The 17,057-nt window shown below is 37.6% G+C and overlaps 1 protein-coding gene across 1 annotated transcript in view; it reads right to left on the bottom strand.

The window, feature by feature from the left end:
- crhr1 (corticotropin releasing hormone receptor 1) overlaps positions 1-17,057 on the bottom strand; it is a 170,228-nt gene that overhangs the window by 119,773 nt on the left and 33,398 nt on the right. Inside the window, exon 2 of the mRNA XM_053614612.1 lies at positions 3,710-3,797. Coding sequence (XP_053470587.1) covers positions 3,710-3,797 — 88 coding nt within the window. The remainder of the gene's footprint in view (positions 1-3,709; positions 3,798-17,057) is intronic.

Here is a 17,057-nt window from a genome sequence, read left to right as displayed (position 1 = left end):
ATCGCTTTACTTGCATTTTCTCATTTGTAAGTCGCTTTGGATAAAAGTGTCTGCTAAATGAATAAATGTAAATGTATGTAAGTCTGCCAAGAGTTAATAAAACAGATCATCAACAGTGCATGTGGCACTAAATAAATCTTAGACTGCTAATGCTAGGCTTGAAGTGGCTTGAAACAATATAATACTGAGATAATACTTGTTTCAAGAGCCTCCTTATGATTTCTTTTTTCCTCTAGCCTTCAATCAGGTCCTTGTTTTGCATTTTGTATGGTCAAGTGTTTCTCTGCTCTGAATCTTGGATTTTCTACATTCTCCCTGTTGCAGAGCATGCCTCTCTTCTTCCTCTCTCTTGAAATTAATAAGAAAAACAATAGCTTTGCATGTAACTGTGAAACATAATGTGCATAACTGTGGGGGGAAAAATCGTCAAGTGGTTCCCTATGTCATTTAGAGCGATCATAATGAAGTGTCTATTAATGCCAAAATATCAGCTATTTTAACAGCAACTGGCTTTTAACTCAGCCGAAGCATTTAATATGTATGCAGCACATCAAAACAAACAGCTTTCACTGTTCAGAAATGTCACATCCAGCAAATTCCTGGGGCCACGAAAAATCTAATAATAATTTAAAAAAAAAACCTGTTCACAAACATTAATAATAATCTGGTTATGTATTGCACCTGTGGGAGTTTTAAGTATAGTATTGTGGTTGTAATCCCAAGTGGCAAGACAACCCCAAGCAGTCCATTGTGTCCTGCTAATGTTTACACATAGTGTGCTTCACTAGACTGTTTTGGACTGTTTTGGAGAATTTTAATACAAATTTAAATACAAATGCTATGAATAGTTAAACTTATGCGTGATAGCATTTTTTTTTTTTTTACAACTTAGTTTGTATGACATCTAATGGATTGTCCTTGCTTTTTCGAATGTTCCCCCAATTTTGCTGTGAGAACGACGTGGGTGTCAAAACTTTACCATGTTGTAAAAGGTATGCGGTAGAACTGGTGCAGAGTGCTGCTGTGTTTTCTCAGCTGTGTGTATTATACCGTTTAAATTCCTCCATGTATGTGTAATTATGTCATCATATGACTGGGGCCATCAGGGCAGCCATATGATGTGCAGCTTTGTTGGCATGTTTGAAACATAAATCACATAGTATGTAAAAGACTATGTCTTTCAGCATGCTAAAGAAATTACCATTTATTAATGTTTAAGTACTAGATATCTCTTGGTCATTAGTATGGTGTTATATTGATATTGGTATGTGCGTGTAATAGGAAGCACACATTTGTGTATAGAACTGTTTTGTACTATCTATCCATCTATTTTCCGTACTGCTTAACCTACACAGGGTCGCAGGGAAGCCTTGAGCCTATCCTAGGGAACTCAGGGCACAAGGATGAGGTGCCAACACATCGCAGGTCCCAATCGCACACATTCACACACTACAGACAATTTAGAGATGCCAATCAGCCTACAACTTTGGACTGGGGGAGGAAACCAGAGTACCCAGAGGAAACACCTGAAGCATGGGGAGAACATGCAAACTCCACACACACAAGGCAGAGGTGGGATTCGTGCCCAGTAAGCCACCATGCCCCCTTATTTTGTACTAATTCTGCACAATGTTTTTTTTCTGACCACTTGGAATACACACTGTTCCACCCATCAAACCTTCAAGAAGGTATAGGGATATTAGCATAGACTGATCCATTAAATAAACGTAAACATAAAAAAGATGAGGAATTATATCAGAAGCAAACAAACTGTCATTGCTTTGCTTTCCATTTTTCAAAAACAATATGAGGTACACGATGACCTCCAGTCATCCCAGCACTTATCCCAATCAAATGACTATGGACATGTCTGTTGCATTCACTGTTTGTCTTTTATGTTTTGAAATTCAAATGAAAACAAGGAAATATTTTTAATTTTCTTTTTCTTGCTGCGCTCTAGATTAATTTATATTTTTCATTAAAGTAGTTAAAAATAACGTATTTTTAATTGTTTCTATTTGTTTCACTGCACAAAATCTAGAAATCAAATCATGAAAAAAATTTATTCTGCAGTACATTTCAGCATGAATAGTGTGTAGTTTTCTGACCCATTTTGACTGAAGACCTTTTGAAAATGAGCCATTTAGCTTTTAAGCTCACATTATTGACCCATTTTAATTTAAATGTTAGCTAATATCAGCTAACATCACAAAGCTTTTTAACATTGTAAAACAGTGTGAAAATGTGTACGTCTTATTGTAAAAATATGTAGGTCTTATTTAGTTCTGTGTCGTCTCATGTAGTTAGTGTGTTGTTTTATGTAGCACCATGGTCCTGGAGGAACGTTGTTTTGTTTCACTGTATACTGTGCCAGCTGTATTTAGTTGAAATGACACTATAGCCACTTGACAGGACTTGACTTGAACAAATGCACTCAAATAATTTTGGGTAATGAAAATATTCTTAAATTGTTGAAATTGATCCATATTAGCAGTAGAGCAGGCACTAACACAACCTTTAAGGTTCTCATAAAACCAAAAATTGGTGACTCTTGTCATCGTAGACGCAACAACACTGTTTATAAATATATATAAAGACAAAATGTGTTTTGTGGATATTCTTATTTAAATTCAACTTAAATGAACCTTCCGCTTGTTACTAGCTACAGAGTAATTGCTGATACATACCCAGACCATTTAAGATCCTTCATTAATTTTAGCACTAAAATGAAGCTGAAATAATTTTTAAAAAATCAAGCACTGGAGAAATGTGAGACCTGTTTGGATAATAGTAAATCATTTTAAGCTATTTGGAACATCTTGTTCGCATGTGATTAAAACAACAAACATTTTCAAGCGAAAAACAAATGAGCACAAGTAACTCAATAAATACAATGTTATTATTAAATACTATTTGCAACAACTCTGTGTGTGTGTGTGTGTGTGTATGTATGTGTGTGTATATATATATATATATATATATATATATATATATATATATATATATATATATATATTTATATATACTTTTTTTTTATTAACTTAGTACTGATACACTGTTTTTTTAACTGTATGCCTCATCTCCCTACCACTGCTACACTTTATATATATTTCCTATTTATGTGACTTGTTTAATTTGTTGTGATTCTGTGTACCTTAATGTATTATTTCCTGTGTTTATTGTTTGTATTTACTGTTGTCTTTTACTCCTTGTTAACGTCTTCTACATGTTGCACTGTAGTTTCCTGAAGGAACTGTGTTTCATTTTCATCCGTTGCTATGGGATGTGCTAAAAATGACAATAAAGTTGACTGATATTTCACATTTATTCTTTTGTCTTATGTTCCTGAGTATTACCTAGCCCTTTGGTTTGTCTACCATATTGGCTATAATAAAAAAACAGAAACCTGCACTTGCATCTCTCCATCCGCTTCATGAAACATAAGCCCAACATTTTTGGGCGCATTTTATGCTTAACATTCTGTGACGGATTAAAAACCCTAGTTGGGCAGCTTTAATTTAGGATGAAATACCAGTGTGCATAATCCTAATATTTAAATATGTTTAAATAGACATCAGTCAAACCCTTAAACTCAGAGAAACCATTACATGGCTCCATATGTCCATTCTTATATAATGCAATATAACCGTAATGCTTAGTGTTTGGAAAGGTAATCGACTATGTAATCGACAGAAGAGTACACACTCACCTGTGAGGTTGGTGGAGAGCAGTAGCAGAGTGTCGCATGTGAGCTCAGATGTGGCCCCAGAGAATAGTGTGATCCAGATCGAAAACACCTGCATGGAAAAAAAGGTAGGACAATAAGATTCTCTTTACTCATAACAGAATGAAGATTTTTTTTTTGTTTTGTTTTGTATTACAGTGTTCCTTAAAAGAGTTACTGAAATATGCAAATGGATCATGAGATCATTAAATCATTTAAATGAGTTAAATCAGATTGTTATTTTTCATGAATATCATGAATGTTTATAAATATCCGTAAATCTAAACACTGTAACAAGTACACATATCCTAAACGTAGTGTCTTGTTCTCATTTGGAAACATCTGATTTCTACTGCTAAAGGACTAACACCTTAATCTGCTCAAACCATAAGTAGTACTCTAATAAGAACATATGCCACTGTTTGTAAAAACTAAATTGGCAAAAACCAACATGACTACTTAACCAAGTCCTGCACACACATACAATTGACTGAGAAACACAACGAGAGTGAACTATTTTACCAAAACACTTTCATACCACAATAGCCCTAGGCCTTAAAACCATCATAAAACAAGATATATAGAAAAAAGCACTCAAGATGAAATACAAACAATATGCAAATTGAGTTCATAAGCCACACCCCATCACAGGAGCAATATGGCCACTCTCACTTGGCATGCACATCAGAATCTCGAAATATGCTTATTTTAAGGCACTTTAAAGTTGCTTATTATTATTTCATTGAACCAGAAACATTTAAACTGAATAGGCAAGCAACATTTTATCATGTGTAATTTTCAAAAGAGCAAATTACATTATTTTCAGTGTGCTGTGACCTTGACTCTTTTTAAATACATTCCAAAATCTGCTGTTTACAATGATAATTCCACATAAATCTTTAATTCCACATAAATCTTTAAATAAATAATTTAATTTAATCATTTGTTCTTGAGATATCATACCAAAGAGAATTTCATGTAGTGTACATTGCAGTCTGTTTCAATATATCCAGTACATTCAGATGTGTGGCGTTCACAATCTTTTCCGAGCATGCTGAGGTATGTAATGCTGTGTTTATGTTAGCTGGAAAAGATGTGGTGGCAAGCCTAACATGCTTTTGGAAGAAGGTCACTGTGGGTGCCTATGCTCAGTCACCCTCTTACCCTGATACTGCTGCCAAAATTATTAGTATTAACAGGAACAGGTTATTTACAGCAAGGCTCTCTTTTTTAAAAGGAGGAATAGAAAAGACATGAAAGATGAAAGTATCTATTAGTAAAGGCTGGAGCTTGTGGTTTTTGCGCAAACTTTCCAGATTAATTTATTTTAGTCTCCATCTGAACGAACATAGTGTATGTTCGGCAAGCACTTCGTGATTTGGGACATGTCCCTGGGATGTCACCATCTTAATAAAGTGAAGGACACTTTTATGGGTGTCTGATGGCGACCCAGCATGGTGCTCTTAATGTAATAAAACATCCAGTAGTCCTGAGTCCTATAATTCGTTTTACAAGGGCGAACCTAGTGTGATGAATTGACCTATCAGTGCTCTCAGGGATTCCGATCAAAGAAACACCACTGTCGAGCTTTGCGCTGCTGTCCTGCACTCCTGAGAACATAGAGCAGAGCTCGATCCACACGTCCAAGTTCCAGGGCATTACCAGAATACACAATCAGCAATGATTTTACTAACAGGGAATAGATCAATTGCTGATGAATTTCTCCCAGTTTGTGACCTCTCGAAAGCTTGTTTAAAGAGCTACATGCTGAGAGCTAATCCAGACCCCGATTCTATAGTACCAGGCCTCATGATGGATGGAGATGTAGGATGGAGTTCCCCCTGCATACAGTGCATCCAGAAAGTATTCACAGCGCTTCACTTTTTCCACATTTTGTTATGTTACAGCATTATTCCAAACTGGATTAAATTCATTATTTTCCTCAAAATTCTACAAACAATACCCCATAATGACAACATGAAAGAAGTTTGTTTGAAATATTGGCAAATTTATTAAAATATAAAACAAAAAAAGCACATGTACATAAGTATTCGCAGCCTTTGCTCAATACTTTGTTGAAGCACCTTTGGCACCAATTACAGCCTCAAGTCTTTTTGAGTATGATGCTACAAGCTTGGCACACCTATTTTTGGGCAGTTTCTCCAATTCTTCTTTGCAGGACCTCTCAAGCTCCATCAAGTTGGATCGGGAGCGTCGGTGCACAGCCATTTTCAGATCTCTCCAGAGATGTTCAATCGGGTTCAAGTCTGGGCTCTGGCTGGGCCACTCAAGGACATTCAGAGTTGTCCTGTAGCCACTCCTTCGTTATCTTGGCTGTGTGCTTAGGGTCGTTGCCCTGTTGGAAGATGAACCTTTGCCCCAGTCTGAGGTCCAGAGTGCTCTGGAGCAGGTTTTCATCACGGATGTCTCTGTACATTGCTGCATTCATCTTTCCCTCGATCCTGACTAGTCTCCCAGTTCCTGCTGCTGAAAAACATCCCCACAGCATGATGCTGCCACCACCATGCTTTACTGTAGGGATGGTATTGGCCAGGTGATGACTGGTGCCTGGTTTCCTCCAGACATGACGCTTGCCATTCAGGGCAAAGAGTTCAATCTTTGTCTTGGTCTTGGTCTGAGAGTCTTTCAGTTGCCTTTTGGCAAACTCCAGGCGGGCTGTCATGTGCCTTTTACTGAGGAGTGGCTTCCATTTGGCCACTCTACCATACAGGCCTGATTTATCGAGTGCTGCAGACATGGTTGTTCTTCTGGAAGGTTCACCTCTCTCCACAGAGACATGCTGGAGCTCTGTCAGAGTGACCATAGGGTTTTTGGTCACCTCCCTGACTAAGGCCCTCTCCCCCGATCGCTCAGTTTGGCCAGGCGGCCAGCTCTAGGAAGAGTCCTTTTGGTTCCACACTTCTTCCATTTATGGATGATGGAGGCCACTGTGCTCATTGGGACCGTCAATGCTGCAGAAATGTTTCTGTACCCTTCCCCAGATCTGTGCCTCAATACAATCCTGTCTCGGAGGTCTACAGACAATTCCTTGGACTTCATGGCTTGGTTTGTGCTCTGACATGCATTGTTAACTGTGGGACCTTATATAGACAGGTGTGTGCCTTTCCAAATAATGTCCAATCAACTGAATTTACCAAGTTGTAGAAACATCTCAAGGATGATCAGTGGAATCAGGATGCACCTGAGCTCAATTTTGAGTGTCATGGCAAAGGCTATGAATACTTATGTACATGTGCTTTTTTTGTTTTTTATTTTCAATAAATTTGCAAAGATTTCAAACAAACTTCTTTCATGTTGTCATTATGGGGTATTGTTTGTAGAATTTTGAGGAAAAGAATGAATTTAATCCATTTTGGAATAAGGCTGTAACATAACAAACTGTGGAAAAAGTGAAGCGCTGTGAATACTTTCCGGATGCACCGTACATACCCCTGCAGTTACCCCTGCATACAGCCACCCAAATATGTTGTTTACAAGATCGCAATGTCAAAACTCAGTTTGTTAGTTTGGGTGGTTTGAAACATATCTGCCTGAAATGTCTGAAACGAGAAAATCCATACCAATTTGAATGAAATTTTCACAGTTGAAGTTGTAAGAAAAGGTAAGAATGCTAAGAAGAGTTGTGTTTGACATAAAATCATATTTGTAAAAAAAAAAAAAAAAAAAAAAAAATATTTGCAAATCTCATTTTATTTATGTGTGAATTTAATTCGTTTTTGTGAAACTCCTAACATATATTTGTGGATCTCATTCCATTTTTTTGTTAATATGAAACAATTCTAACCCCATACACTCCAACCCTTTTTTTTTTTACTCTGTTTGCAGCTCATAAATAAAAACATATAACACACACAGCTTTTTTATTCACTGATTGTAGTTGGGTCGATTAAGGGTCGAGTCATGCTTTCACTGAAGTTGAACTGCACTAGGGTTCACTTGGAACCGGATAAATATCACCAATGGTTTTTGTGTGAGTGTGTGATTGTTCAAACATGATAAATACACCAGGGTAAAATTTAATTAGACTAAACACGGCATATGCAAAATAATCTTAACCCTATTTAAGTCCACTTATCTGAGGAGCTTCATCTGATGTACTGAGTGGCAAAATGTATTCAAGTCCATTCATCTCGACTTACCACTGGATTTACCTAGATGATGGAAAAACTGTCTCTTTCCCCTATATTCTGACTCCTATGTCAAGTTTCCTGTGAGGAGATACAGGACCAGAAGAGGGAACTGAGCTGTAAGGTGATGGACCATCATGCAGTTGCTACATCCTCACCATGACACACCACAGGAAATGTTTACCCACAGAGTGCTGGTAAATAATTTAATCTTTGTCACCCAAGCTGATGGGATACTCTTGTAATCCCTCAGTCAACCAGAGACATGATGTTTTCATCACATTTTCTGTGAGCTTGTGCCGTTGGAGTTATGACTCCATGCCACTCCCGTCTTAGATGGATCGCTCCTTCTTTCCCATGACCAAACCACCACCCGAACCCCAAAACTCCTGGTTCAAATGGAAATGCTCTCATAGGTTCATGCATGGGAGAGGTGGGAATTGCCAAACTAAGCAAGCTGAAGCACACAATAAATGTGTGAATGCTAATTCCCTGCCCACATTAACAAGCACAAACTTGTGACTGTGTGACGTGAAAATTGTCTCTTTCTGACAGACATTTGATTACAAGTGTCCCTAAACACTAAAGTATATTGGAACAGCTGAAAAGTGTTAAATTGGATTTACTTCTTTAACTGGTCGGAATAATCTAGCAAGTCAGAGCTTTATAGTCAAGTACAACCTCAACACAAAATGAAGAAGGCATTATAAAAGAAATTCAATTTACAGCAATAAAAAATATAGGCTGTGATTGACTAAACACACACACAAGCCTGAAAACACCTGCAAAAATTGTTTACTAACAAGGTCTTAGGTTAGTCTGTCCCATTTACCGTCATAGTAGTTTCGTCAAATTGGCATGGTTGCCTTAATGAATATGCAATTTTGTGGTTACCACAAGGTGCAAAATACAGGGCAGCATTTATGAACAGGAATGAATCCTGATCCTTTCTGCTCTCCGGACCTGCCTGATACGTTTCGGATGTCCTACCTCTGGATGGAGCTCTCATCTACTCCAATTCCAGATTGCTGGGACTACGGTTGCTTCTAAGGCCAAACAGACTTCATATGAAACCACAATTAACTTTTTTACACTGTTACCCAGATGAGGATGGGTTCCCTTCTGAGTCTGGTTCCTCTCAGGGTTTCTTCCTCTTAACATCTTAGGGAGTTTTTCCTTGCCACCGTCGCCACCAGCTTGCTCACTTGGGATAAATTCGCACATTTAAAATCTGTATCCCATGTTTATATGTTTCTGTAAAGCTGCTTTGAGACAATGTCCATTGTAAAAAGCGCTATACAAATAAAATTGAATTGAATTGAATTTTGCACTTGCAGTGCCATGTACTAAACCTGAAATTCACTTAACACATGCTGATTACATTCATAAATGAATACAACCGAAAGGCATGTACTGTATTAAATTCATGGAAGACTGTATTTCTCAGCTCAAGGCAAATATATATAATTTATCAAGTCTTAATAAAAGTTTATCAAAATTAGGTTTTAATATGTCAAAACAATCAGAATGCTTCTCTAAATTACTGTAATTTTTTTCATTTTGGAAATTCACCACATAATGCACACTCATGACTCCACATTTTTGTTTTATGCTCATAATATAGTCCATGTGCCTCACCAGTGTTATATTCAAGTTTCATTAGGTTTTTTTTTGCTTTTCCAGAAGAAATGTCTTTGAGATCAGAGCTTGCCGTAGCTTTTTAGAACAATTATCACATGCAAAAGCATATGCATGTTGGTTTCTTTGCCTACATGTTAGCCAGTTTTGCATCATTTACACAATTATTCTTTGGAATACCTGAAGCATATTTCACTTGAAGCACATTCAGCAACTGTGTGCAATTGGATCAATCGTGCATGCAAATTATTACTAATAACTTGGCATTGTATTACATCAGGGCTTTTACAGATGTTTCTGCATTATCAGAGGAATAAAAATAGTCAAATTGTGTATGATAAGATATTAGTAGCATAAAAACAAAACATTTGCATGATATTCATAGTGTAAAAACAAATGTTTGCATCTGTGACGTAAATCAGAATGTGATAATGCAGTTGAATATTCGTCTCCCACCACAGCCTAACATTCCACCTGATATCTCAGTCATAATTCAGATTGCCTGGCTAATCTTTGCCAAATCTTCTTACACACATTTCATTTTTTATCATTTTGGATAAATATCATTTGATAGATTCATTGTAAATGGAAGTACTCTTATTTTTCCATTCATCTTTCCATTTAACTGTATTTCGTTATAAGTCTAATATACATACATTTTTTCATACTCTGCATTTTCAGGATAATATTGTTCCACAATACACAAAGAGGTGTAAGTGTATTCCTGTCAAATATTTGAATCTAATTTAACAGTTGGCCAAACAAGTAGTTAATTAAATCCTTCATGGCATTACTGTACAAGATGTATTTATGATGCATTATATATGACAAGCAAAAAGATTATGAAACAATTATGCAATTTTTAACAATGAATAAAACATTTGCCAACCATTAATAACTTACCACAACCCTGCTGAAAATCTATAATCACCATAATTGAAGACAATCATGGAAAATGTGTTCATGAGCATGTTGTGAATCGATTATGACCATTTTTCCTTGTGTTACTTTGAAATAAAAATTACCTATTCTTTCATTCAGATACTAACCTGATCACTGAGTAGGGGACTTGATATTATTTTGACCCCACTGATCTAATATATGATATGTTACATGCATGAGATCCCTTGTACTATTTTACGGTAATATGAGGAACGCAATGCCAGAACCTTGTATCTGCAAGTAGTAATTTTAAAGTAGGTGACAAGGTAATGAAATGGGCATAACCCCATTTTTAACCCAGCCAATATGTGTCAAGTATAATATGTTAGAATAATAATATCCTACTATTATGTTACCTGACAAACAATGTATTCCCTATAATTAAAAATAATAATAAAGTGAAACCTTGTGCTACTTTACCGTATATAATTCATATTCTACAAACGAAAAAAGTTCCACTGAGGATGAGCCACTTCACTATATGCACCTTTCCACTGCTACAAAATTATCCTGATGGTTTAAACCAAACTACCTGTCACCGAAAATAGAAATGAAAACATCCTACACTAAAAACTATCTAATCATTTAATTATGAGTGCATTATAAAATGTGGTTTAAGCTTTACACTGCAAAAAAAATGGTGTCTAATAATATCAAGTGAAAATAACTTAAGATTAAGTAAGATAAGATTCTGAGATGCAAGCTGCAAGGTTGTTGTTGAGCTTCACAAAATGGGAAGTGGCTATAAGAAAATAGCACAAGCATTGGAAATGCCTATTTTCACCATCAGGGCAATAATTAAGAAGTTCCAGTCAACTGGAAATGTTATGAATCAACCTGGAATTGGACGTGTGTCTGTATTGTCTCAACGCACTGTGAAGAGGATGGTTCGAAAAAATCTCCAAGGATCACAGCTGGAGAACTGCAGATGTTAGTTGCATCTTGGGGTCAGAAAGTCTCCAAAACTACAATTCGAAGTTACCTACATCACCACAAGTTGTTTGGAAGGGTTTCAAGAAAAAAGCCTCTACTGTCATCCAAAAACAAACTTGAGCGTCTTCAGTTTGCCAGACACTACTGGAACTTCAAATGGGATCGGGTTCTATCGTCAGATGAAACCAAAATAGAGCTTTTTGGCAATAAACACCAGAGGTGGTTTTGGCGCACACAGAGAGGTAGCCATATGGACAAGTACCTCATGTCCACGGTTAAATATGGTGGTGGCTCCTTAATGTTTTGGGGCTCTTTTTCTGCCAGAGGGCCTGGACATTTTGTTAGGATACATGGCATCATGGACTCTATCAAATATCAACAGACATTAGATGAAAACGTGACTGTCTCTGCCAGAAAACACAAAATGAGTACTGGTTGGATCTTTCAACAGGACAATGATCCAAAACATACATCAAAACCAACACAAAAATGGTTTACTGACCACAAAGTCAAGGTCCTGCCATGGCCATCCCAGTCCCCTGACCTGAAACCCATAGAAAACCTGTGGGGTGAACTGAATTGAACCAGCGTGGACCTCAAAATTTGAAGGATCTGGAGAGATTCTGTATGGAGGAATGGTCTCAGATCCCTTGGCATGTATTCTCCAACCTCATCAGGCATTATGGGAGAAGACTCAGAGCTGTTATCTTGGCAATGGGAGGTAGCACAAAGTATTGACTAAAAAGGGTGCCAATAATTGTTGCACACCTATATTTAACAATTTTTTTTTATAAACCTGTGTTGTGTTTGCAATTGTTTGATATCCATGAGAGCAGATTATTTTTGTGAATTTCTTTAACAAATGATCAAAAGGTTAAACAATAAAGACAATTTTTCACAGCCTTCTGTGGAGGGCACTGTATTTTCACTAGCGTCCCATTTAGTGAGTAATCCTATCTTGTGCTCAGTGTTACTGGGATAGACTCCAGATTCACAACCCTGACCAGGATAAAGCGCCTACTAAAGATGAATGAATAAATGAATGAATGAATGATTATTTACTTCAGTGTCATCGGGGCAGATTTAGTGATTTGTGTGTGTATATGCGGATGTGAAAATGTATATTTGAAAGAGCATGTCTATGTCCATGTCCATTGTTAAAAGCACTATACAAATAAAACTGAACTGAATATGTGTATGAGAGAGAGAGAGAGAGAGAGAGAGAGAGAGAAAGAATAAACCTTGCTGCCTGTCCCAGCCTGGCTGTTCTTTGGCTGTAATGCTAGAGCTGCCAGCACCTGCAGAACTGTAACTTGCCTCCATGCCAAAGGCAAAATCTGTTAATTTAAAACTCTTTGCTTTGGTAAAAACTTTTTGCTTTCCTCCCGCTTTCTCCTTTTTTCAACACCGCTGAGGTAGCTTCGCTTCATTTTTGCTCTGTCTATACACTGCATGTGACATCGCCGACATTTGCACGAGTTGGCTACTTTCTTCCTGAATCATTTCCGCAGATGTGCAGTAAAATTGTGGAATAGTCCACTGTAGTGGGTACTGAGGGGAGACACTCATGAAGCATCGTGATGCCATTTTAGTGTGTGGATTTTTAGAAAAACATAATTAATTAACAGAAACTATAAAAAAAACTTTCTTAACCATATGTTTATGCAGCATTTGGGGGCCCTTGGTAGCTCGGGACCCAAGGCAATTGCCGACCTTTGCCTAATGGTTATGTCCGGCCCTGAGTGTCATTAGTAAATGGTAAATGGCACGCTTATATAGCGCTTTTATCCAAAGCGCTTTACACTCTGTCTCATTCACCCATTCACACACACTCACACACCAATGGTAGCAGAGCTGCCATGCAAGGCGCTAACTTGCCATCGGGAGCTACTTGGGGTTCAGTGTCTTGCCCAAGGACACTTCGGCATGTGGAGTCACGTGGGCCGGGAATCGAACCGCCAACCCTACGATTAGTGGATTAGTGGACAACCCACTCAACCACCTGGCAGATGTCAGTGATAAGATTAATGATGTTATTTCTAGTAATCCCCTCTCCAAATTATAAATATTATTTCAATTTGCCTAAATGGCGATTTTTAGTTATTTTCGTTTAGTGTGATTCCACTCCTCCGCTGCTTTCTCCAGCAGGTTTGTTCTGAGTATAAAGAGCTAATCTTTCTTAGGCACCACTCAGACAGAGAAATAAAAAGTGTTGACAGTCTGATCCCAATTAGTGGTTTTCTATTACTCCCTTTTCCACTTTTCTACCCCTTTTCCTGTTCTAACCCTCAAACTTTTCTGCCTCAGGAAGGTCCAAAAGACAATAGGCTCAGTGTGGTGAGATTCGATTAAGATGCAAAGTTTTGTAGGTTTTTGGTTAAAAACAAATAAACAAACAAACAAACAAAAAAAAACATCACAAGGCTTAGAGTCATGAGAAAAGCCTGGCCCTCACTATGACCTTTAACTATTTGCAGCTCTGGTATGAGTTCATCATAGCTTATTTTGGCTTCTTTATTTTTGTTAAGGACTGCTTATTCAAATATTTGGGCTTCACATAAATTTTCAGAGATGGCAGAACATGAAGTCACGATGTTAAAATTGGCCAACACATACAGCAGCAGTGTTTAGTTGTCAGCATCTTCTAACACTATGTCGTGTTAGAAGAATGTATTCCCCATGATAGTTATACCCAGTAGACTGTACAATAATTTAAAAAAAAATCCATTTCATCGAACACTATAAAGGGTTCTCATTTTGTCCTCCTGGATGTAGTCTTAAGGTGTCTATGTAAACCTATTTTTTTGTTCTAGAAAGCTAGAACTGTTAAGTACCCACAAATATTATGGAAGACATTTCATCAAAGGGGCTTCATTAGTTCAACAAAGTGGAGTAACATCTAAATTTAATACTATTAGACATTTCAGAATGACCTTTAATGAAAAGGCATATTAATTATAATCAATTTGTGATCTTTTTAACAAAATGCAGAGTTTAATTGAATCAATCTTTTGGTTAACAGTTTCCTGCATTACCCACAATGCCAATCGTTTACCTGATAGTGGTACCAGTGGGATTTAGCCTTCACTTCATGTAAATGGAAAGAGAACAATCCAGGGGCACTATTGGTCATTTAGTATGTCCAGGTTTCTCACCTCATCTGTACATTCTGTTCAAACTGATCAGCCTCCAAAGCTTCAACGTTCATGCTAATACTTTCACTCATCGCTGCCATAGTGTTTGTCATCTTGTAGATCGCTAACTATCCGAGTCATTTCTGTGTTGTATTCTGAAATTTTGACTATAATATTTGTGGTCTCCACTTCTTCTATGCTAGATTTCTCATTAATATCACGTTGAATGTCACTGAAAAAATGGTGAGTAAGAAAAAAAGCTCTTGCTCTTTTGTTTTTAGTGGGTACTTAGCAAAACCTGACTGTTATCTTGAGATCATTAAAATTCATCTCCTATTGAACTCCATTGTAAATGCACTAGCAATGTCCCTCTGTGATATCAACGCAACGGACAACTGCAAACTTTTTAAGGCATAACAAAAATACACCCATAATCAAACAAATTAGCAACAGTATTGCAAAGTACATTACTGATATTTCATTTCATATTTAAAGGGTTTCAGGATGGACTTAAAACCTTCACATGTACCTTTAAACAAACGCCTTGCTGGTATCTCAGGACCTTGAGCATTTATTCCAGAGGTCAATGCAGATGCTTCTGCTTAGAGTCTGATACAGCAAGCATCTGTGCATGCTATGAAATGGGTAATCCTGGCCTAACAATAGGCCCTAACATGCAAGAATACTACAAACATGTCACAGCCTCTTCTATTGCCACTGGCCCAGCCTGCTCCTGGAAAAAACTATGAGACAAAAAAAGCTTGATTGGCAGGAGCCAGAGGCTCTTGGTTCTAACGCAACAGCATGTGAGATTCTGGCGTACTGGGCCATGCCGATACAAAGCCTTCCAGGAAAAGCCTGGCATGTAGGAGGCAAAAATCCTGGGGATTGATTCTCTCTTGCTGCTCTGAGCCCTTGACAAGAGAAGTGCTAAAGTTGTCCTGATCTCTTAGGGTCATCTGACAAATCACGTTAGACAATGTTGGTCAGAGGCTCTATCGGAGGTAAGAGAGAAGCACGTATGATTAGCAGCTGCTTCCGCAGGCTATCCCCGAGAGATCAGCATCCTTTTATTATGGTCTGGAAAAGCCTTTGCATCAGACAGTAGGCATTTGAGGTTGTAAATTACATCCACCTCATTCCAGTATTGAGGCCAATTCTTCTCTTATTTAGCAAATTTGTGTGCCAAATTACATTCAGGATGCCGGATTCAGCTAATATTATGCATCTGGAACTCGATCTAACTCTGTGTTGTAGAACACAATAAGGTTTGAAAGTCCATTGATGCAGTATGTCATGTTAACAGAACAACTACATGCCAGTAGAAACACTATTAGCTCTGAGAATATTGCCTGTATAAACTACTGGAGAAACAGTACCTGATTTTCAAACAATGTACTGAACGTGCCTTGTTTGAATATTTTGTGAGTTTGTGTGGCTGCAAGAGATCTTTTCAGCACACATAATGTGCATGCATCCTAGACAACTGGCTTAGTATATCCTAGTTATTTTGTTGTACTGATACAATATTATTTGATTCATCGTTTAAGCTAGTATAAAGGTTTCTTTGCTTTCTTAAGCAATTTTACCCCACTATGACTTGGAAAAGGTTTACATAGAACCCTGGTCCTGGACAATCTGCAAATTTGAGCATTTTCCTTGTATTTTCCTCTAAAACATACTGATAATTAACTGATTAGTTGAGTCAGCAGATCTGGGGGTGCTCCAGGCCCAGGGTTAGGAACCTGTGCTCCAGAGGGACAAACCAAACAACTGTTAAAAGGTTCTAGATTTAACCAAGTTCTCAGTGTGTATGAGTACTGTATATGAGGAATTTTCTATTATCTAAGTCAATTAGAAATGCCTAGTGGTATACTCTTTCAGATGAAAAAGTTCTTCAAGTATTACTTGTGTAAGGATTTCTTTTGTAATTATCCAGATCAATTTTAACCCTTTCATGCATGAATTATGAAATCCTGATCAACGATTCTTTTCTCTGTGTGTTTTTACTCTTCTTTAGGTCTAAAAAAATTATTCTACCTTCATTTTACTTTAACATACATTTTTCAAAAAGTTATTGAAGTGTCCACTCGAGTGGACTGCATGCGTTCAAGTGAAGAATTAGTGTCCACTCTAGTGGCGCTTATGCAGTTATTCTATTGAAATTCTTGCAATAGCCAGAAAATGGCTTTTGAATAACTGCCCACTGTAGTGACCACTATGTCTGAAAGGGTTAAATGTCAAGTGGTACAAGTATTACTGGCCCTAGGACCTTTAAATTTCTCCACAAGAACTCATAAGGTAAATGGTAAATGGCGCACTTATATAGCGCTTTACACTGGTTCTCATTCATCCATACACACATACACTCACACACCAATGGTAGCAGAGCTGCCATGCAAGGCACTAACTTGCCATCGAGAGCAACTTGGGGTTCGGTGTCTTGCCCAAGGACACTTCGGCATGTAGAGTCATGTGGGTCGGTAATAGAACCGCCAACCCTACGATTAGTGGACAACCCGCTCGACCACCTGAGAC

This window comes from Ictalurus furcatus, chromosome 2, assembly GCF_023375685.1.
Source record: "Ictalurus furcatus strain D&B chromosome 2, Billie_1.0, whole genome shotgun sequence".
NCBI classification, from domain to species: domain Eukaryota; kingdom Metazoa; phylum Chordata; class Actinopteri; order Siluriformes; family Ictaluridae; genus Ictalurus; species Ictalurus furcatus.
The sequence above is the reverse complement of the archived record's forward strand: the minus strand, read 5'-3'. Positions and strand labels throughout refer to the sequence as shown.